At 38.2% G+C, this 23,890-nt stretch overlaps 1 protein-coding gene across 3 annotated transcripts in view; it reads left to right on the forward strand.

Annotated features, from left to right (window-relative positions):
- Positions 1-23,890, forward strand: part of LOC126183885 (chloride channel protein 2) — a 523,840-nt gene that overhangs the window by 457,316 nt on the left and 42,634 nt on the right. For all 3 annotated transcript variants that reach the window (XM_049926191.1, XM_049926193.1, XM_049926190.1), the window contains exon 12: positions 17,814-17,929. In XM_049926191.1, coding sequence (XP_049782148.1) covers positions 17,814-17,929 — 116 coding nt within the window. The remainder of the gene's footprint in view (positions 1-17,813; positions 17,930-23,890) is intronic.

Here is a 23,890-nt window from a genome sequence, read left to right on the forward strand (position 1 = left end):
AAGTGAGCATACAAATGAAACATAATAGAATGAGAGAGAGAGAGTCCTCCACACTATGATTATAATAGGTAAGTCACTAGTCTGATTTGCATGGTGGTGATGTCTGCGGGCTGCATGTGCCAAACTTGTTGTAATTTTACTGTTGCTATTTCATTGTTCTGCTGTCTAGTGGCTGGACCTGTGCCACCATACACCAGTGCAGGCCATCATAACCAAATGAACTAGTGCCCCACATCTTATTATGTTCACAGCCATCAACAGCAGATGTCGTAACATAGGGTTGCCATAGTCCTCTCTCCTTGGTGGAGTGACTGTGAGATGTCCCTCTCCTGCCAGCATGTGGCACCCAGGAAAGTGACATCCGTGTCTTCTGGGGCACTGTCAGTGGGCACCTGTGGAAAAGCCAAATGTCTCCCATTGGCTGGCATGGAGAGTAGGGCTGGAAATGATCCTGGCAGTGATGGCTCCACCACATGGAGACACCTGCAGGCGAGACACCATCTGGAGGGCATGCTGATGCTAGAACAGGATCCATGAGGGCATCTGGGGTCTCTTGGGCAGGGGCAGGAACTGGATGGTAGGCACCTACTGACACCTGGTGCCACCTGTTGCTGATGAGGTTTGTTCAAACCCAGTCCCTGATGCTCACACAGAGGGCTAGAAAAGACATTGCAGAAGGGTGAAGTAGACAAGTTGCACAAAGCGTAGGAGATGGAAGCAGAAACAGGGAAAGGGGATCCATTAATGGTGTCCTCCATCTATAGCATGGAGTCTGTTTGACCCCAATGACTTTGAATGACCACTAGGATCCAACACTTAGGGCGATGAAAAGCATAAGCCCAGGCGGGGTCCCTAGCATGTATCACTGCAACAGAGGCATAAAGAAGGATGCAGGGCAATTAGCAGGAGGTTAAGGACCTGGCACAGCTAGCGTCCGTGCAGCACTTCTGCTGAGCTCTTCTCACCCAACACCGTGGATGCATCAGAACTGAGAAAACGGGTGCCTGCATCTTCAGCCAAGGCATCCCCTATGTACTACTTCAACTTTGTCTTTAAAATCCAGATAAGATGTTCTGCTTCCCCATTCATCTGATGGTGAACAAAGGTGCCCTGATATGGTGGATGCCATGTTGCCAACAAAAACCATGAAAAGTCTATGAGATAAACTGTGGGCCATTTCCCTCACCAAGGTGTGGGGTAAGACCTTTGATGGAGAAGATTTGGGTGAATGTCCACATCATTGATTTCACTGCTGCTGAGCAGCAGTTTACTATCTATGGAAATTGAGAGTAGGCACCTATGACCACCAACCAGTAAGTGTCAAGAAAGGAGCTGGCAAAATCTAGGTGGACTCACTCCCATGGCCGTGGAGGTTCTCGCCATAGAGATCTGCACTCCTAGAATAAGTGGCAATTAAATGTACAGTCTCAGAATCAATATCTGGTCAATAGGCATGACCTGTCCAAGTGACCATGGTGCTGTAGGTGAAGTATGTTCCACCTAAAGGACGCCAGAATGCCCATGCCCTCCACAGCATGTTCTGTAGATGGCAAAATAACACCATGAACAGGAGTTAATCTATGGTGAAGCACAAAAAATTGTGAACGAGATCTGATGCATGAACTAAAGGCCATTATGGCCACCAACAATGAATACACTGTCCCATCTGATGAAGTACAGGATCTGAGCTGACCACATGGGTGATGCAGAGGCCAGTAATAGGAAACCTGTCCACTGTCCAGTGAGTTTCATCATCAAGATAGAAACAAAGAACTTCATCCTCATCAAAGATGGGTAGGGGCTGAATGAATACTACCTACCTGGCTGGTAGATGGCTAGGCACAGAGCTGAATCAAGACTGTCTGTCATTTCTGGAATGCTTTGTTTACAGGCAAGTGTCCAAACAGTCTATGTGCCATTCTTGAGCAATTGATTGAGAGGACATGCTACTGCAGCTACCTATGGCATGAACTTGTGGTAATACTTGACTTTTCCAAAAAAATGTCTGGAGCTCCTTTGCATTAGTAGGACAAGGGGCAGCCTCAATTGCTGCAGTATGACATGGCCCAGGTATTCAGTACAGGGTTGCAAGAAGTATGCATCAAACAAATTGCACTTGAGACCCACTTCCCACCATGTCTGAAATGGAAGCCAAAAGTTGGCGAAGATGGTCTTTGTTAGTGGGACCTGTGACAACAATGTCATCAAAGTGGTTGAGACAACAAGGGATTCATTGTTTGAGTTGCTCCAAATCATGTTGAAAAAGAGCTGGAGTGCTAGCAACTCGGAAAACCAAATGGTTTTCCTGGTAGAGGCCATATGGTATATTGAGAACAAGAAGCTGACATGAGTTTTCATCAAACAGGAGCTTTACATGTGCTTCTGACAAATCCAGTGTTGAAAAATACAATTCTGTCATGAGTTCTTCTGGATGGAAAATGGGCTGTGTATCGACTACAGTTTGCAATTTGACAATCACCTGAAAATCACTCCAAAGGCAGAGTTTGCCTGTTGATTTCTTAATAATCACCAAAGGCATAGCCCATCAACTGGATGATATAGGTTCCATGACACCCAATGCTGACAGCCTATCTAGTTCTTCTTTCATTTAATCATGAACTGCCAAGTGCACATGTTGGACATGAAAAAAAGTTTGTGCAGTGGGTTTGATGGTGATATGTTCCACATTATGTGTAGCCTTGCGTAGCCCAGGAAAAAAAGGATGGAAAATCTTGATAGAGCACAAGGTCTGACACTAAATGTACCAAATTGGTGATATCTGCGTCAAACATATTTTCTGTAAAGGCACTGTATGCCACAAGGACTGTCGGTGAGTACACAACCATTTGCCATAAAGTGTCCCAGAATAGGAATTAATTGCCAGTTATTACTGGCAAGACAGCACAAAGTAGGGGACAGTGGAGGGGAACTGAGATGCAGGTAAGTGTTAGAGTTCAGAAGGGATGCTGCCGCACCCATATCCATTTGCAAGCAAAGGGGTGTGCCATTGATATGCACATAGATAAACAGTTTGTTACAAACAGTCGCAAAATTGTAACATGCATGGTTAACAGCATTAATGTCCACAGATTGAGGATTCGAAGTCACGTCCTTACTTTTGTCAGTGATGGCAAGAAGCCCAATACTGAGGGTAGGCAGCTGGTCATATTAAACAAAACAATGGGGCAGAAAGGCAGGGGCTTGTGGATGTTTGTCTGCTGTGGCTGAGTGTGTTTGTGGAACACACCAGCTGGGTGTACTGCACTGCCATGAATTCTGTCTCTGAAGGCATGCTGGAACATGAGTGCTCACTGTCATCTCAGATGATAGGGGGCATGTCAGCCCAGGAATCTAACTGATGGCCTGCAGCCCAGGAAATTTCAAATGCTTCTGCTGTCTTAAATATTTCTTCTAAGGAGGGGGTGGAGGTCTTCAAACTGCAGTGTTCAATGGCAGACCTCTTTATTGGGGTTTGGGGCTGCTCTAATGATATGGTGCCAAACCATTGTGTCCACAGAAGATTCTTTAGACTGAGCAGAAACAAAATGACACTTGTGACTTAAACCTTGCAGCTCCACATCCCAAGTCCAATAAGATTGGCAAGGTTGTTTTCTGCACTGATAAAACTGCACTCTCATGGAAACCACATGAGCATGTCTGCAATAATATGAAGTCAGAAAATGACACATTTCATCAAATGACTGAGATGCAGGATCCTGAAAGGGGGAGGGGGGAGAAGCAAACTTCCCTAACAGGTTGTATGTTTGGAGAGAGATTCATGACGGAAAGATAGGTTTAAGAGAGTCAGTGTCTTTGACCTTGAAGTCTGTGAAGTGTTGCTGTAGGCATTTCTCATAACACTCCCTGTCTTCGGCAACTTGATGTAGACAGGGAAAGGTGATGGATAGGTCAGCCAGGATTGAAACCACATTAAAGATCCTGTCAACACTACCCAGCATGGCTGTAGGTTCCTGTTGCTGTATTTCCAACTGCCTCTGTCATTCCAGCTGCTGTAGCAGTATACTCTGAAAAACAACGTCCAAGAATGCTCCTGTTGCCTCTGCAATTGCATAAAAAAAAACACATGGGAATAATGAACCGTACTTTTTACCACTTGTTATGTAACACATACAAATAATTACATATAAATTAACCAAATCACTTTAATGGGGACACCAATCATGAAACCCATATAAAATCAATGTGCATAGCTAGGCTGAGTTGAAACAAGTAACCAGTGTCCCAAGATCAGAATCAAGGGAGCAGACCAATGAATCATAAAATTATGAGGAAGAGAGCCCTCCACTCCAGGATTGTAATAGAAAGGTTGCTACTCTGATTGGTGAGATGTTGCTGCCCTTGGGTTGTATGCACCAGCCTCACTTTGATCCTGTCATTGCTGTTTGACTGTGCTGCCACTTTGATGGCCAGACCCCTACCACCAGGCACCAACAAGGGCAAGTTGAATTGTAACCAGATGGGTCTGTCCTCCATATTTTGATATGTTCATAACCAACATGGTGCAGGTATGGTAGATGTGGTAACATAGATCTACCACAATGCCCAGTTATTGTAGATCTAACCATAAACATGGAAAGTAGCAATATATGTTAACAGTAAGCTAGAGGATTATACTCCTTAGCATATGATGAATGTACAGAAATGTTATTCAAGGTAGCTGCTACACAAATAAAATACATAGGTGAAAAGCACATTCTGCATATGCTATCACTCACCAGGCTTGTAAACTAAAAGCATCTTCCTGGAACTTGTTTTGCTACTGAATAAAGCCATGAGGCAGTTTCCATGTATAATAATAAACTGAGACCTTTATTATTGATGTGATGAAAGATGGTTGCTGAACTAGAAACTTTTCAGACATTTTAGGAACATATAATTTCCATTGTCATGTAAAAATGTGACCAAATATAGTGGTACATCCAGCATATTAACAGAGCATGTTTTGTCAAATATATTCACTGAGTGACTAAAAGTCCAGGATATAAACTCTGCTGTTGGGAGCCACCTTCACCTAATAATTGAGTTATGAGTTGAGATAAATAAATAGGACAATACAGAAGTATATCTAGGATAAACTAAACCATGAAATTTAACTTTGTTACTCGAATCAGAAAACTTGAGCAATATATGTGTGGGGACAAGTCAAAGAAAAAATAAGAAACCTTTGGTGGTATTTCAAGTTCCAGTGTGAATGTAGTTTGCCCAGAGGTACACAGGACTATTAGTGGTAAATGCAACAAGGAATGGATTACACTGTAAATTATAAATACTAGAGAAAAAGTGAATGAAATGTATAAAAATTTAATGGAGAGAGAAACTGTGGCTCATCAGAGAGAGTTTTGGGCATAAGTCAAAAGCACACAGTAAAATACTGAGAGAAGCTAAAGCTGGACATCAATTACTAGACATTCTTACATCTGTAACAAGAAGTCAACAAGTTGATCTGATTTTTGTATTTTTTTCACTATTAATGGTATGTGAAGTTCAGTACTCGAGTACCATTTACCAAAGCAGTCAGGTGCAACTCTCAACAATTCTTGAGAAAATCAACTTTGAAATTTTCTGACGATCTCTAAGAGGCTAAAGTTAGGTTATTTATTCAGCAAGCAGCATAGCTGTGTGCTAGAATGCATTCAGTAATCTGTCAGGGATCAAACCCAGGACCCTCCACAGGGTTGGTGTGCCCTGTGGGGGGCCCAGGGTTTGTTTCCTGACAGATTCAAATTAAGCATATAGCAAACTCAATGGTATTGTTTCCAACTACTGAGGAGGAAGTATGCAATGTTGTAAGGCAATTAAAGAACAAAAACTCAGCAGGTTTAGATGAAATCCCAATGTGTGTGGTGAAAAAATTCCTAAATGGTATCGAAGCTCCACTAACAGAAATCGTAAATGAATCCTTCAAATCTGGTTGCTTCCCTGACAATGCTTTTCCAAAGTGATAGAAACAATAATGAAAAACTGTTTATGAGCTATCTAAGTAAATTCAACCTCCTCTGCAATGGCCAGCATGGTTTCAGGCGTGGTAGAGGTACAGAATCTGCAATAGCACAATTTACAAAACCAGTTTTAGAAGCACTGGATGAGAACAGCCATGTAACTGGCCTTTTCCTATGCCTATCTAAGACATTTGATATAGTTGACCACCAGAAGCTGTCGCGTAAGTTAGAGGCACTAGGAGAAAGGGGAGTCATTTTGTTTATATCTAGAAAACAGAGTACAGTCAGTAGAGATCACACATGTCTCCAGTGGATCAAAGTACATTTAGAAAGATATATCTGATCCACAATATATCAATATTGGAGTCCCTCAAGGAAGTGTACTGGGACCAGTATTGTTTCTGGTGTATATAAATGATTTCCCACAGCATATCAGCCATGGAGAGAAGATATTGTTTGCTGATGACAGCAAAATAGTAATCACCAGTAAGACACCAGCACAAATGCTGGAAAATTCTACTGAAGTGCTGAGGGATGTTCAAAAATTGTCTCAGGAAAACAAAGTAACTCTCAACATAAAGAAAACAAATACAAGATGCTTTAGAATCAACAGAAAATACAGGGTTATTACAAATGATTGAAGCGATTTCACAGCTCTACAGTAACTTTATTATTTGAGATATTTTCACAATGCTTTGCACACACATACAAAAACTCAAAAAGTTTTTTTAGGCATTCACAAATGTTCAATATGTGCCTCTTTAGTGATTCGGTAGACATCAAGCCGATAATCAAGTTCCTCTCACACTCGACGCAGCATGTCCCCATCAATGAGTTCGAAAGCATCGTTGATGCGAGCTCGCAGTTCTGGCACGTTTCTTGGTAGAGGAGGTTTAAACACTGAATCTTTCACATAACCCCACACAAAGAAATCGCATGGGGTTAAGTCGGGAGAGCGTGGAGGCCATGACATGAATTGCTGATCATGATCTCCACCACGACCGATCCATCGGTTTTCCAATCTCCTGTTTAAGAAATGCCGAACATCATGATGGAAGTGCGGTGGAGCACCATCCTGTTGAAAGATGAAGTCGGCGCTGTCGGTCTCCAGTTCTGGCATAAGCCAATTTTCCACGGGCTACGCGTGAAACTTGCCCGCACGCGTTCAACCGTTTCTTCGCTCACTGCAGGCCGACTCGTTGATTTCCCCTTACAGAGGCATCCAGAAGCTTTAAACTGTGCATACCATCACCGAATGGACTTGAAGTTGGTGGGTCTTTGTTGAACTTCGTCCTGAAGTGTCATTGCACTATTATGACTGACTGATGTGAGTGCATTTCAAGCACGACATACGCTTTCTCGGCTCCTGTCGCTATTTTGTCTCACTGCGCTCTTGAGCGCTCTGACAGCAGAAACCTGAAGTGCGGCTTCAGCCGAACAAAACTTTATGAGTTTTTCTACGTATCTGTAGTTTGTCGTGACCATATGTCAATGAATGGAGCTACGGTGAATTTATGAAATCGCTTCAATCATTTGTAATAGCCCTGTAGAATACGTTTAATTTAAAACTAGATAATATCTCCATAGATGATGTACCTACAACAAAATTCTTAGGGTTGCACATTGATAGCCAAATGAAGTGGAATGAACATGCTATGGAACTCTCGAAAAAGATATCCACAACATCTTATGCACTTAGAGTCCTTGTATCCACATGCAGTAATGAATGTTTGCAAACAGTATACTTAAGTTATGCTAATTTAGTAATCAGTTATGGTATTATTTTCTGGGGAAACAGTGCTCAAAATTTACAAACAGTATTTAAAATGCAAAAGAGAGCAGTAAGAATTATAACAAAAAGCAGTAAGCAGGCCCCCTGCAGAGAACTTTTCAAAACATTAGAAATTCTAACTGCTCCTTGTAAATTTATATTCAAAACCATAGTGTACATGAAGAAAAATATAGAAAATTATAGCACAAATAGAAGTTTTCATAACTATAGTACAAGAACAAGTCACTGTCTTCACCTAGACAGGAAGAATAAACATAAGACTCGAAATAGCTTCTTGTATGAAGGTGTAAAACTGTATAATAAACTGCCACAGAAAGTAAAAGAAACCGATTACATGTACCACTTTAGGAAAAATCATAAATTGTTTTTCCAAGAACACTGCTTTTACACTGTAAGAGAATTCCTTAGTACAAAATGATTGTAAATAACTTTTGTTTCACAATATTTAACTATATGCAACATTTCAATAAGGAGCAAAGAAGATTGTAAATAACTTATATGTCACAATGTTTAACCACATGTAACAACAAACTGTATAAATATATGAATGTACACAAACTGAAAACATCCATACATTTTAAAATGTCCACAGATGGCTAAATAAATAAATAAATATATTTAAAGAAACATTTTTGTGAGCATGAAATACATGTAGATGGAAAAAAATTGGTTTTTAATGTTCTTTTTAATTTAAAAAAAAACATGGTTAATGAGCTTTTGTAATAGATTGGAAATTAAGATTTGTGTTTGCAAAGAAAAATGGATTTTTGTGTGTGATGCATAATTAGAAATAAGAAGACATTCATTTTTCATAAAAATAACAGTTACATATGTGTTAATTAGCATATATTGTTAAATTTTAGATTTAAATGAGGTAAATATTAGAAATGAATGTGAAAAAATGAAAAAGTAAATAAAGACTGAAATGAGACTAAATCCAGCACTTACCAGTCTCAAGCACTACTGATTTTTCTTTTCATCTTTGTGTATTTTGCATTTCATGGAAATGCTTGAAGAACATTCACCTTTCTTTATAAGTTTGGAACCCACCATGGAATAAAACTAGCCCCCCCCCCCCCCCCCCCAAGTGGCAGGTGCCATGCACCACATCGAAAAACTGACCTTACTTTAGTGTATTAAAGTTGGCCAGAAAACATCAAAGCCAGTTTTCTTCAGAAATTTTGAGAGTTACATCTAAATGCTCTGGAGGATTGATATTTGAGTCCTGAATTTCACATACTGGAAATATAAAAAATTACAAAAATCCATTTGGCGTGTGGTCTAGGTTAGGTTAGGTTAGTGTTTTTTAACGTCCCGTTGACAACGAGGTCATTAGAGACGGAGCACAAGCTCGGGTTAGGGAAGGATGGGGAAGGAAATCGGCTGTGCCCTTTCAAAGGAACCATCCCGGCATTTTCCTGAAACAGTTTAGGGAAATCACGGAAAACCTAAATCAGGATGGCTGGAGACGGGATTGAACCGTCGTCCTCCCCAATGCGAGTCCAGTGTGCTAACCACTGCGCCACCTCGCTCGGTGCATGTGTGGTCTCTTTGTAAGATAATCTACACCTTCATAATGCAAACAGAAAAGGATCTCACGTTGTAGGAGAGACAAAATGATGCTGAAAAGAGAGGAGAAACAATTTACTGGTCCTTTCAAAGTTTCAATCAGCACTACAAAGACCTAACTGAGAAACGTCCAAAACAAAATGCAGCAGTATCAAAAAGCATGAAACATTCTATTTTTGTCAGGTCAGTAACTGTTTATTCCTCTTGCTGACAGATGAATTGTAATTTGTAAACATTATTGGATCAGTCTAAAATAATACAAAGGGATTAGGTGGCATATCAGCAAAAATAGTTAAACACTACTCTAAATGTTTTGTACATTCTATGATATTTGTGATAACTCTCGTAATGAATGAGGGAGGATTTCTGAAATAGTTTAAAAGGAGCAAGGTTATGTAAATATTTACAGGAGGGGAAAGAAATGTTCCAGGAAATTATAGTCTAAAAACTATTTCATTTATTTCATGTTCTGTTGTTCTCAAACTGTGAGCATGTCACACAAGATGTGAAACAAGTCAAACACAAAGGTAGTTACAAAACAATCATGATTTACGTTCTTTATCCTTGTTTTTTGAAAAATTAAAAAAACTAGATTAACACTATAAAAGACAATCATCTGATAATAAATAAAGTAAATTGTCTATTATGGTTGAATAATTTGTCATAGGAAATTATTTAGTTATTTCTAAATAAAAGTCCCTTTTTTACACATAAAACTCTCCTACTGAGTAGACAGCCATATCCAATAAATATTTCTTTAATTTAGCTTTAAATACAGATTCATTGCCTCTCAAACATCTTATCTGTTCCAGAAGAAAACTTTGGTGCTAGACCTTTTGACACGTGTTTTTACCACTGCCAAGTTCTTAAGCTGATAATAAAAATTTTCTTTCTCTCCTGTTTAATAGCATAAGACAGTTTCTGTTACAATCATCCTGTTTAAATCTGTCCTGTCCAAAACAATAGACATTATAATTAAAGACTGACTGATAAATTTTGTAATGGCTACTAACGTTATTCACATTCTACTAAGCTGCACAGACCTGCACAAATGTTTGTAAATATACTGTTTTCTTTAGTGCTTTCATTAAGAGTCACATTTCTCAATGTTAGCTTATGACCAATTGCTTATTCAAGTTATTTACAAGATGGAATGGAGTCTTTGATAAAAATGTTGCCTCATGTGGAATCACTATTGGAAAGTTATGTGCAATTCATACCAAGTTATTTATTAATAAAATGCTAAGCAGTACATATGTCATTAACAAACTGAAAAACATGATTAAATTACTCGTTTAATTTTTATATTTACAGATTTTTTGCAGGCTTGAGAGCATGCAGATTCTTTATTTTCTCTGCATTAAGCCGTTTCACACCTACTGTTTTGAATGTTTTGCATGTTCTTCTCTCAAGCATTACATTACAAATCATAAGCAAATTTTTGACACAGAGAAAGCATCTAATTCCTTGCACAACAGTCTCAATTCATCTCATGGAAAATACCATGTAGTCATGGTAACACAACTTCAGTGGGCTCATTTTTGATGGTCTGCCATTTTCATCCTTCATTCAACAGTACTGAATGCTTGTTTTCAATAACATTCCAAGAAGTAGGAAAGTGCAAGGATCCACATGTATTCATAAAAAAAATATCTGACCATGTCCAGAACGTTGTGCAGCTACTTTATTTTCCTAAAAAATGCCTCATTTTTTACAGCTATGTGCAAAATTTGATGGGATGGGCTCTTATTCATTTATTAGAAAAGATAAACATTTAAAATCTACTGTATTATATGTATCTATATATGTCTAATGATATGCATATAATAGAGGGAAACATTCCACATGGGAAAAATATATCTAAAAACAAAGATGATGTGACTTACCAAACGAAAGTGCTGGCACGTAGATAGACACACAAACAAACACGAACATACACACAAAATTCTAGCTTTCGCAACCAACGGTTGCTTAGTCAGGAAAGAGGGAAGGAGAGGGAAAGACGAAAGGATGTGGGTTTTAAGGGAGAGGGAAAGGAGTCATTCCAATCCCGGGAGTGGAAAGACTTACCTTAGGGGGAAAAAAGGACGGGTATACACTCGCACACACACACATATCCATCCACACATATACAGACACAAGCAGACATATTCAGAGGCAAAGAGTTTGGGCAGAGATGTCAGTCGAGGCGGAAGTGCAGAGGCAAAGATGTTATTGAATGACAGGTGAGGTATGAGTGGTGGCAACTTGAAATTAGTGGAGATTGAGGTCTGGTGGATAACGGGAAGAGAGGATATATTGAAGAGCAAGTTCCCATCTCCGGAGTTCGGATAGGTTGGTGTTAGTGGGAAGTACCAGATAACCCGGATGGTGTAACATTGTGCCAAGATGTGCTGGCCGTGCACCAAGGCATGTTTAGCCACAGGGTGATCCTCATTACCAACAAACACTGTCTGCCTGTGTCCATTCATGCAAACCGGGGGCAGTTACAAGGGTAGGAGCCAGAGGGTAGGGAAGGTGGTTTGGGGATTTCATAGGGATGAACTAAGAGGTTACGAAGGTTAGGTGGAAGGCTCCTACCCTTGTAACCACCCCCGGTTTAAAACCTGTCCCATGCACCCTCCCACCACCACCTACTCCAGTCCTGTAACCCGGAAGGTGTACACGATCAAAGGCAGAGCCACGTGTGAAAGCACCCATGTGATTTACCAACTGACTTGCCTACACTGTGGTGCATTCTATGTGGGAATGACCAGTAACAAACTGTCCATTCGCATGAATGGACACAGGCAGACAGTGTTTGTTGGTAATGAGGATCACCCTGTGGCTAAACATGCCTTGGTGCACAGCCAGCACATCTTGGCACAATGTTACACCGTCCGGGTTATCTGGATACTCCCCACTAACACCAACCTATCCGAACTCCGGACATGGGAAATTGCTCTTCAATATATCCTCTCTTCCCGTTATCCACCAGGCCTCAATCTCCGCTAATTTCAAGTTGCCGCCACTCATACCTCACCTGTCATTCAACAACATCTTTGCCTCTGCACTTCCGCCTCGACTGACATCTCTGCCTCTGAATATGTCTGCTTGTGCCTGTATATGTGTGGATGGATATATGTGTGTGTGCGAGTGTATACCCGTCCTTTTTTCCCCCTAAGGTAAGTCTTTCCGCTCCCGGGATTGGAATGACTCCTTTCCCTCTCCCTTAAAACCCACATCCTTTTGTCTTTCCCTCTCCTTCCCTTTTTCCTGACGAAGCAACCGTTGGTTGCGAAAGCTAGAATTTTGTGTGTATGTTTGTGTGTCTATCGACGTGCCAGCGCTTTCGTTTGGTAAGTCACATCATCTTTGTTTTTAGATATATATGTCTAATGTATTATATGTATCCATACATGCTACAATCCCTCTGCTATTGATAATACATGTCATCAAGGTTTTGGAAGAAGAGGAGAAACTCTGTAGTGTTTTTTTTTTTTTAGATATTTCCATGGTTTTTAGCTGTATTTGTCATGGTATTCTTCTAGAGGGATTGTTTTTCTATAGCATAAGAGGGAAAGTGACTAATATTATAAAACATTTTGTTTGAACCAGAGAGCAATGTGCAAAAATAACTTATAATATGATAATATTTAAGAAGTAGTAACTCAAATTTTCAGTAGTTGAAACATTGGCATCAATACTTTTTATTCACTACATACATGTTATGTCATATGCCATTAGTGTAAAGATGATTATGTATACTGTTGGCACATCTTTAATATCAAGGTTGCCCAGAAAGTAATTCACTGCATTTTTTTCTTCAACAATTCTTTATTGAACATAATGAGAATTACACACACGAAAGAATGGTATTTTATCTACACACCCTATTTTTCCACATAATCTCCATGCCATTCTAAGACCTTTCTCCAGCACGAAACAAGTGCATGTATGCCCTGTCAGTACCAGTCCTTTCCCTGGTGGCAAAAAATGTATTCCACTAATGGCATCCTTTAATGGCCCAAACAAGGGGCTAGGTCAGGGCTGTAGGATGGATGGGGCAACACTGTCCAACCCTATTTTGCATTTTGTTCAGCAGTCCTCAGACATGTGTGGGCCAAGTGTTATTGTGTTGCAGCAAAACATCTCCTGGGTTGCTGTGGCATTGAAATCATCAGAAGTGCATCTTGAGTTTTGTTAATGTTTTGACACATGCTTCTGAATTAATGGTACCTCCTCTTGGCATCACATCAGTGAAAATCACACCTTCACAGTCCCAGAACACAGTGATCATGATCTTACCAACGGAAGCAGTTGCTTTGAATTTATTCTTCTGTGGGGAGTGGGAATGTCACCATTCCGTCGACTGTTGTTTTGTTTCCAGCTCAAAACAGCGAACCCATGGTTTGTCACCGGTCACGATCCATGACAAGGCCTCCCCCACAGCTTCAAAATGTGGCAACAAATCAAGACAAATGTTTTTTTTCTGTGCAATTTGTGACCTACCATTAGACACCATGAGACCCATCTTGCACACACTTTTGAATATCCAAGAATTACAAGGATATAGGACATGTCAAAGTATTTACAAGTTAAGACCAATTTAAAATAAGCTAATTCATATACACACACATTTACAGACTTCTAGTTAGAGACAACCATTAGATTCACTTCCAGTATACAATACCCTTTTTTTTTTTTTTTTTTTTTTTTTTTTTTTTTTTTTTTTTTTTTTTTTTTTTTTTTTTTTACTAAATAACGTAATGCCACACTGTTCACTCATATTTCACTATCAGTCACTGCACACACTTATCACAAATTGTTTTATAACAGTCCACTTACTACACACACACACACACACACACACACACACACACTGGTGATCTCTGGGCCATTTTCTGTACCACAACTCCCCATTTGCTATCCTGAAAAACTGAGTCAGCATCCCTCTATGAGTGAGATGTTGAGCTCAGAAAGAGGAAGAGGTGTTAGTATTGCACAATGCATAGCTTGGGGGTAAGTTTTTCTAGAAAAGGAAAAAAGAAGAAAAAACGTAGTGTGAAGGTGTTATGTGGAATGTTGGAAGTTTTATAATCATTATTATTATCTATTTGTATGACATTTTGTTTACCAAACCCCTACTCTGTTTTATCAAAGTAATCCTTCAATGTATAAAATGTATTGCATAACAGGCACTTTTTAGGTGCCTTTTTAAACAAGAGTATTTTCGCAATTTATTTTATCTCTTTTGGTAATTTATTGTACAGTTTTATTACTTGGTAGAAAATCCTTTTTTTTAGTTTTATGTTTATTTTTTCTTGGCAAATGTAAGTTGAGTATAGCTCTTGTTCCATGGTCATGGACAAACTGTTTGTGCAGTAATTACTAATATTATTTCGATTTGTACAACTGACTGATAAATATATTCACATGGAGCAGTTAAAATTCCCAGTGTTTTGAACAGATCTTTACAGTGAGCTCGACTACCATTTTTGGTTAGATTTTTATGGCTCTTTTCTGGAGTTTGAAAATTGTGTTCATATTTTGTGCATTTGTTCCCCAAAATAGATTGCCATAGGTACGAATTGAGTTTACATATGAATAGTATGTAACTAAAAAACACTGCATGTTACACACTGATGATAGGATTCTAAGGGCATAATATACTTATGACATTCTGATTGCAAGTACGTTTTTGTGTTCACACCACTTCAACTGAGAATCAATATTCATTCCTAGAAATTCTGCATTTGTTACACAGTCTATAGATGTGCCATCTATACTTAATTTAACATTGTAATTTTCCCTCTCCAAACTGAAGTTCATGGCATTGTTTTCTCAGTGACTATAATATTGCTGTCATCAGCAAAGAGAATTTTTTCACCATAAGTAACACTACTGGGAAAGTCAATGATGTATATCAGGAATAGTATTTGTCCCAATATGCTACATTGGAGAACCACTATATTAATGTATTTTGGTTCTGATAAGTGTTTTACTAAATGTTTGGATCTATTTGAAGTATGTGTTATCTCTCCTCTTTGTACCCTATCTGTTAGGTATGATCAAAACCAGTCATTAGCTACCCCTCTTATTCCTAATGCCTCTAATTTATTTAATAGAATCTTGTGGTCAACTGTATCAAAGGCCTTAGAAAGATCCACTCATCTTTGTCAGGAGCATCAAGTACAACCTTTGTGAATTCTACTATGGCTGACTCCATATTTTTGCCACTTCAGAAACCAAACTGTGGTTTGCTTAAAAGATTGTATTTATTCAGGTAATTCATTAATCTGTCTTTCATAATTGCTTCTATTATTTTTGAGAATGGTGACAGCAGGGAAATGGGCCAGTAACTTTCTACGTCTTCTGCATTACCTTTCTTAAGCAAAGGTACAACTCTTGCCTGTTTTAACTGCTCTGGAAATGTCCTGATGCGAAGGATTCATTCATTGTATTTGTTAAGGAGTCTTGTATAATTTCTATGCACTGTTTCAGTACACACATTGGTACTTCATATAAGCCTACTGACTTTTTATTTTTTAGTTTTTGAACAGTTTTATTGACTTGATTCTCTGTGGTTGGAGGTAACATCATTGTATTTAGTGCAACATTATTTACATGTGTTATATTTTTTGGGGGGAATTTTTGCTGTAACTTCTCTGCAATACTTGAAAAATGCTCATTTACATAGTTTGCTAAGTGTTGTGGATCATTTATTATGTTGTCCCCCTCCCTTAGCACTATGTTATTCTGTGGTTCCTTGCCTCTCCCTGTTTCTTTTTTTATTACATTCCAGACTGCTTTGCTTTTATTCTCTGTATTATATATTATTTTTTCATTAAATGTCTTTTTTGCAGCAATCAGCACCTTCCTATAGATCTTTTTGTATCTATGATAGAAATTTAAGAATTCTGAATCATTGCAACTCTTTTTCATGGAACAGAGGTATTTAAGTGTTTGGGAGGATTTCTTAATACCTGCTGTTATCCATCTGTTTTGTGAGGTGTTGATATAGACATGCACACTTTTGGAAATGCCTTTTCAAAGTTCAATTTAAATAATGTGGAGAATTTAGAGAATTTCATATTCACATTGGTTTCCTTATACACTTCATCCCAGCTTTGTTTTGCTAGTTCTTTGAAAAAATTTTTATTTTGATTTCTGATAGATGTCATTTGTAGGCTTGTAGTTTAGGGAATGATTCGATGCCTGATTTTACTGTTGTTATTTGACAGAGATGGTCTGATAGTCTGAGATCTTTTATGGCTACATCACATTTTTCCCTGTCCATACTTGTGGCCACCTGGTCAATTACTGATGCAGTCATTGTAGTAACCCTTGTTGCACTATTGACCAATAGGGACATGCCAAAACTCTGAAGGATATTTATGAAGGTGCTGCTGGATTCATTTATGGTATTAGTGTTGATGTTAATGTCCCTACACAGAATTATGTTGACCTTTGTACTTGGGACATTATCTAGAACTTCTGTTAATTTATTGAAAAAAGTGTCCAGACTACCACTGGGAGATCTATACACACATAAAATGATTAATTTTATGGTGATATCAAGCCCTGTTAATTCAATAGCTGATATTTCAAAGTGTTTGTCTTCACTTGCTGTACTGAGGTCATGACTTGATTTAAATTGTGTTCCTTTTCTGATATAAATGCATGATCCTCCACCCCTTGAAGCAGTTCTGCAGTAAGAGTTTGCCCTTTCATATGATGATAGCACTACATGTTGTATTTCTGTCTCCCTACACCAGTGCTCAGTAACACAAACTACCGTGCAGTTCAAAGATTGGAGCTCAACATCTAATAGTTGTATTTTATGTTTTATTGATTGCATGTTTTGATGGAGGATTGTTAAGTCTGTGAAATGCCCCATGTTACTCTTTCTTTGTAACATCTGGTATGTGTGATACTTGGAGCGTTAAAATCTGTCTTGTGGGTGATTGTTTCAGTATTTTTTAAAGTGCTGGAGATATTCTTTAGGCAAGGGAACCTGTTGTCTGGATTTATCCTAAAAAAGACTTACTTTTCCTACCCATGGCAAGATGTATTTGACCATGTGTGGCCCGAGGTCCACCCCCTATACTTTCATGAATCAGCTGTACCAATCTTCCCTTCCCAGTCCTGTTTAAGTGTAGGCCATGCCTAGTGAAACCCCATGTGTTGATAGTCCTGACAGGCACCAGAGAAACACGAGCAAAGTTGGCTGCCCCAGAGCCATCCCTAACCCAAAATTTATTCGCCTCACAGCTCCATCAAGGTGTGGCCGATCATGACCCCAGAACAGCTCAAGCCCTAATAGGCCTATACATTTGTTATCTTTCTTTCTATGACTGTTGTGTCTGCATTGTCCAAAATACATGTAATGTTTAATATAATGCTGATGCACAAGTAGTCTCATTAGACATGGTGAGATCTTGAAGAAATGTGTTCATATAAGTTGAAATAAGAACATTCTCACAACTAATGTAATATTGTTTTATTTGCAGGTGGTTATGCCACTGTAGGAGCTGCAGCATTTTCTGGTGCTGTTACTCACACAATTTCTGTATCAGTTATAGTATTTGAACTGACAGGACAAGTAACTCATATCATTCCGATCATGGTAAGGATTCTAATGAAATTTTGCTTCTAGAATAATGTCAATTTTCATACATGCTTTTATGGTTCTGAAATGAAAATAAAAGATGAACTAAAATGAACTGGCAAATAAAATATGATTAAGTAAACTGAAAATTTGTGCAAATATGTATCTGCAAGCAACAGGAAAAATGGGGGGAAGGGAATTTATAAAAATGTAAGGGCAGAAAATCTGTCACACTAATACCCAGGGTTGTTTTGAACTGAGAGATAAACATAAGTACAAATATACTCAGAAAAATAAAATGCTCATTCAAGATTCTCTCAATAATTTACAGTGGAAAAAATAGCAGCTTCATTATGTGATAAAGAATCTGTATGTTCTTATTTGTACTTAAATGTACAATAGTCAGCTTAAATCTACAGATGATACATCTAAGTACCTATTATGGCAAGCTGCTGACTAAGATTTAGCATAGCAAAGTAAGCCTTTGAATGGCAAATTCTGATTTTTTCACATGCAGTCTCTTGTTATATCCTTTTGCATGATATAGAATAACTGACACAATGTAGGGATGAAAGAGTATACATATTTATTTGTTAAGCCCTCAGTATATTTCTAAGTGTTATTACAAACAACAAAGTTGATAACAAGTGTGGCACGAGAGGATTGTTCAACTGATAAAAATATGTAGTGTTATGAGATCCTATGCAATCAAATATATTTAACATATAATTCAGGCGTATAATATAAAGAAGTATTTATTGTGACAAATAGTGTTTTCAAAATTGTGCTTAACACAAATTGATTTAAAAAAAAAAATGAATGTACCACAGTTGGAGTGAACATATTTGTATATAATTTAAAGATTTTATTTCTCAGTTGTCACATATGACATATAATATTCACAAGCACTACCAAACACATTTTCCCTGAACTATTGTAACGGGAAGAATAAAGGTAATCATGCAACGTTACTAATGGTTAGCAGTAACTAATGCTGCTTGCAATCCAGCAGAGAGTGAGTGCACAACCTGTTCAACAGCTCGTCTGCACAGAGGTTTTGTTGCACACCACTGCTTTATGCCCATACATAAATAATTATTAAGGTGGCCTATGTGCTCAGTCAGTGAAGTACAGAATGTAAGAGTAAATTGAGCAATGCAATTGAGAATTAAGGATATTAATGTATGTTTAGCACACATTAGACTTATGTTGTTGCTTTATTCATAGAAACTTGCTTAGCTATGAATGATGGTCCTATACACAATGGTCCAATGGAATCTGTAAATAGTTTTAGTACAGCAGTGGCAGGCAATTAACAGTTCACTACATCACAGTCACCATAATTCCACTATGTTCACAGCTCACAAACTTATAAACCAAAGACTAACTTCTAAACAGTCCTATAGGCCTGATCCTGCCTCAGTTTCAAAACTCATGTGGTCCCAGGCCATTCTAGCCCACCTTGCCTGCATGGCTCCCAGCACACCAAAGCCCACAATCTCTGCCTTGCGTCTCTGCCCTGCGATTTGTCTTGTAACACCACTCTACTCAAATATACCTCACCATCATTTGTTTACAAACAAACACTTTTCACAATATACAACTACTTAAACCAAATACAGTACACAATTCTGTTTATTTATCCTATCCCATACTATTATATTTTCTTACTGCAATTATTTTTATTTTTAATATATTGCACGAACTGTACCAGCAATCGCTAGTCAAAACAACTACTTTATTCTTCCTTGCCTGTTTTGCATTATGTTCTTCAAATCCGTCTACAATTATTAATACAGAAATTTATTATTAAATTAGCATAGTAAACAAAGTATTGGTACAAACTACCCACACTGAAGCTAATAGCTTTATGTATACGTGGATGATTCTGTTTTAGGTGCACAGTTTCACCTGTTATGTTACATACTTCCACTTCATGAAGACATTACCTCTGTGATAGCTAATAGTAACTTCATGGGGCAAAGATTTTGGCATTGAAATAAGACATGTGTAAGCAACTATACATCTAAACCATAAGTGATCTCTAGATTCTAAACATATTAATAATTTCAATAATTGGTCTCTAAAGGCATCAATGAAATCAATTTAAATTGAATTGCCTATCTTCAGTTCTCCCTGTCATTATACATCACTTCACTGAGTATGCACTCACTGCAGTTGTTCAGTTGCTGCCACAGCAAGGACCTCCTCCTTGAGTCCCATCTCCATCTCTGCATCAGCACACCATATGTCTCACATTATAGTACAGCCACCAGTGCATTGTACTCCTCTCATCAGCCAAGCCATAATGTGGCAAATGTCAAACAAATGACCAAAATCAAAAGTTGCCTGTAAACTATGATCCCATGGCTCCCCAGCAATCAGTCTAATGAAATCCTCATTGGTTTATGATGTGTTCACTGTATAAGTTCGCAAGTGAAAGATCGTGAAACACTGAACAAAGTGCACAGATAAACTTCAAATAAATGCAAACTCCTTGTGAATCAATCTCAGAAACTAATCACTCCTGCAGACATCGTAATCCATAAACAATTACCTTAAAGAGGTAAATTATGTGCTACTTCACCCAGAAAACAGTAATTACCAGTTCATTGCATATAATTTCTAGTTATAATTCCATCACCATTTTCTTCAAATTACAGATATTTTCCATTGCTGAGACTTTTTATTTATTTAATTACACTGTTTGACATGGGTTCTATTTCTGAGATTAAAGTATGTGCTTCTAGACCATTTTACCGTGGGAAATTCAAATATGTAAACAAAATATCATTGTCAGGGATACTTTTTATGTAATGTGCATATATATGTATATTCACAATTCATGGCAAACACAGAGATGTTATAGAGAAATACGGGTATGTTGCCACATCCAATAGAGATAGAACATGATAATTTCTTATGAAACAGCAGGTGGGAAGAATCAGACATCATTAGGTTATCCCCCGCCACACCTATGTCATTAAGACCACCTGAAACATCTCATTAACTCGAACGGCGACAGCCAGTCGCTGCCTCGGCAGTAAAGCTTCACGCCTCCTAGGAGCAGGTGCATCGAGTTTACAACAGTGGTGTTGTGTCAGTCTTAACGAGTGGGTGTTTTGGCTGACAAGTAACTGTCTGTCATATTTCTGAACACGGTTGAATATTTTAGTTGCTGTGTGTAAACTGATTGAGCCTGGTGCTGAAGGTAAAATGACTGCTTGTTTTTACACATCAGCGTTCCTCTAGTTCCCTTCTATTAATTTAATACAGGTGTATTACCAAAGTGGTATTTTTAAATTTGCAGAAATGCCACGTCGTCGTGGAGGTTGATATAAGCCAGACAACTTCTGCTACATCTGTGGGAAGTTCACTTTTGCCAGAAATAGGAAGAGCATTTCTTCAGTCATAAAGAAAGCATACAAACATTACTTTGGAGTAGAGGTAGGAGACCAAGATAAAGAATGGGCACCACATTTCTGTTGTGCTACATGTTACTGCTAACTAATTCAGTGATGGAAAGGTAAAGAGAATGTGGCATTGTTTGCTGTTCCAATGGTGTGAAGGGGGCCTAAGGACCATGTTACTGATTGTTATTTCTGTCTAACAAAAATTCAGGGTTTTACAAACAAAAAGTCAAAGAGGCACATTGTTTACCCAGAACTGCCTTCAGTGAGAATGCCAGTGCAGCATTCCGACAACCTTCCAGTACCTTCAAGAGCTCGAGGCCAAATTCCAAGTGACAGTGAAATAAGTAGTAATGAAGAAATCACAGATGATAATTCTTTATATTACTGCACAAGTGAGTCATCACCACATTTGTTAACACAGGCAGATTTAAATGATCTAGTACGTGATCTAGGGCTAAGTAAACAAAAGGTGCAGCTGCTTGGTTCAAGATTACAAGAGTGTAATCTGCTGCACCAACGTACTAAAATCAGTGTGTTCAGGCACAGAGAACATGCCTTTATTTCTTATTTTTCAACTGACAAAGCACTGACATTTTGCAGTGACGTTGCTGGCCTGATGAAAATGCTGAACTTCACTTATATTTCACAGGAGTGGAGACTTTTCATAGATGCACCAAAAACAAGTCTGAAGGGTGTTTTGCTCCATAATGGAAATAAAATACCCTCTGTTCCAGTAGCTTTAATTACGAATTCGTACAAAGGATGCTAAATTCATTAAAAGACAATGAACACAAATGGAAAATATGTGCAGATTCAAGGTAATTGCTATGGTACTGGGAATGCAACAAGGCTACACAAAGCATGCCTGTTTTCTTTGCGAGTGGGATAGTCGAGACCAAAATTCTCACTACGTGAAAAAGAAATGGCCTAGGCGAAGATGGAAAGTTGGCGAAAAGAATGTACAATGTGAAAGTCCGGTAGCTCCTGAATATATACTACTTCCACAGCTTCACATCAAACTTGGCCTGATGAAACAATTCGTGAAGGCCATGGATCCAACAGGCTGTGGGTTTGCATATCTAGCTACCAAATTTTTTAATTGCAATTATTTTTATTTTTAATATACTGCACAAACTGTACCAGAAATCACTAATCAATACAACTACTTTATTCTTTTTTGCCCATTTTGCATTATGTTATTCAAATTCTTCTACAGTTATTAATATAGAAATTTATTATTAAATGAACATAGAAAATGAAATGTCAGTACAAATTACCCAAGCAGAAATTAATAACTTTATGTATATGTGGATGACTCTGTTTCAGGTGCACAGTTTCACCTGTTATGTTACAATCACTCACCTTCTTGTTGAGGTTTTAAGCAATAGACAGTCATATAAAGAGGACTGACTTGTGGTTAAATTTTCAGATAACGTCCTTGCTGATTGATAATAAACTGATGAAAATATCCTTACACATATACACTTGCAGCTACATTATCCTGGTGGTGCAGCCCAACCAGGGTGAGTGTTTGTGTTAGGTGGCCTGGCTGAGGGGAACAGGGAGGAAGAGTGGGAAGGGGCAGAGGTGCTTTCCTGAACTGACATAGTTATGTGGAGCAGTAATTCATTAGGAATGAGATGTGGCTTTAGTGAGAGAAATCAGTGCATGTTGGGGAATGGTTACTGAGGTAGACACTTGTAGGACAATAATGGAGTTAAACACTCTCGATAAATGATGGAAGAATACCTGCAAAACAAGTATGTATAGTGGATGAATAACAACATGAAATGACTGTACATAAAACACGGAAAACTATTCAAGGGATTGGAGAATGACAATGAAAATAGAAATTATATGGCAACTGGTATGGATTATTATTACCATTATTATTATTATTATTATTATTATTATTATTATTATTATTATCACTAGTACTACTAATACTATTGTCATTTGGAATTACAGAACATATGCATATACACATATAATTTATTTACAAATTAAAGATTGAGTTTGACAGCCAGATTGCAGCACTTGGTGTCACTTCATTTATGTCTTTCAGACCACCTATAGAAACATGGAATGGGCAACTCTTCTCAGTATCTCTTGTTATCTGTTTCTCTGGACAACATTCACGTGCTGTACTTTAACAATAAACATGCATCTTCAATATGTTTCTACATCTCCCTTGTCTCGTTTGGATTTGTCAAATCTTGACCAGTCGTGATTAGGTTGATAGAACTCTACAACTTCCCTCATGGAAATTCGAATGTGATTCATCTTCTGTGCTGGAAGATCATTTCAGTGGTCTTTTGACTTATTGATCACACTGAAAACTTCTGTGGTATGAAGATAAAACCAAGGTAGCTTGTGAAACTTTGGGGAAATCTGGAAAGAGCCATTTAGAACTAACTTTGTATGGTAACCTGTCATCTAAAGAATTATATGAGAGTTAATCTGACAATACAAGCAATGGTCTGTATGGCCTCTTTCAGATGTATGTCTGTGTTGTTTGTATGTGCATTATTTTTCCATACAGGGGCATAATATTCAGCAGCTGAGA

This window comes from Schistocerca cancellata, chromosome 4, assembly GCF_023864275.1.
Source record: "Schistocerca cancellata isolate TAMUIC-IGC-003103 chromosome 4, iqSchCanc2.1, whole genome shotgun sequence".
Lineage (NCBI taxonomy): Eukaryota > Metazoa > Arthropoda > Insecta > Orthoptera > Acrididae > Schistocerca > Schistocerca cancellata.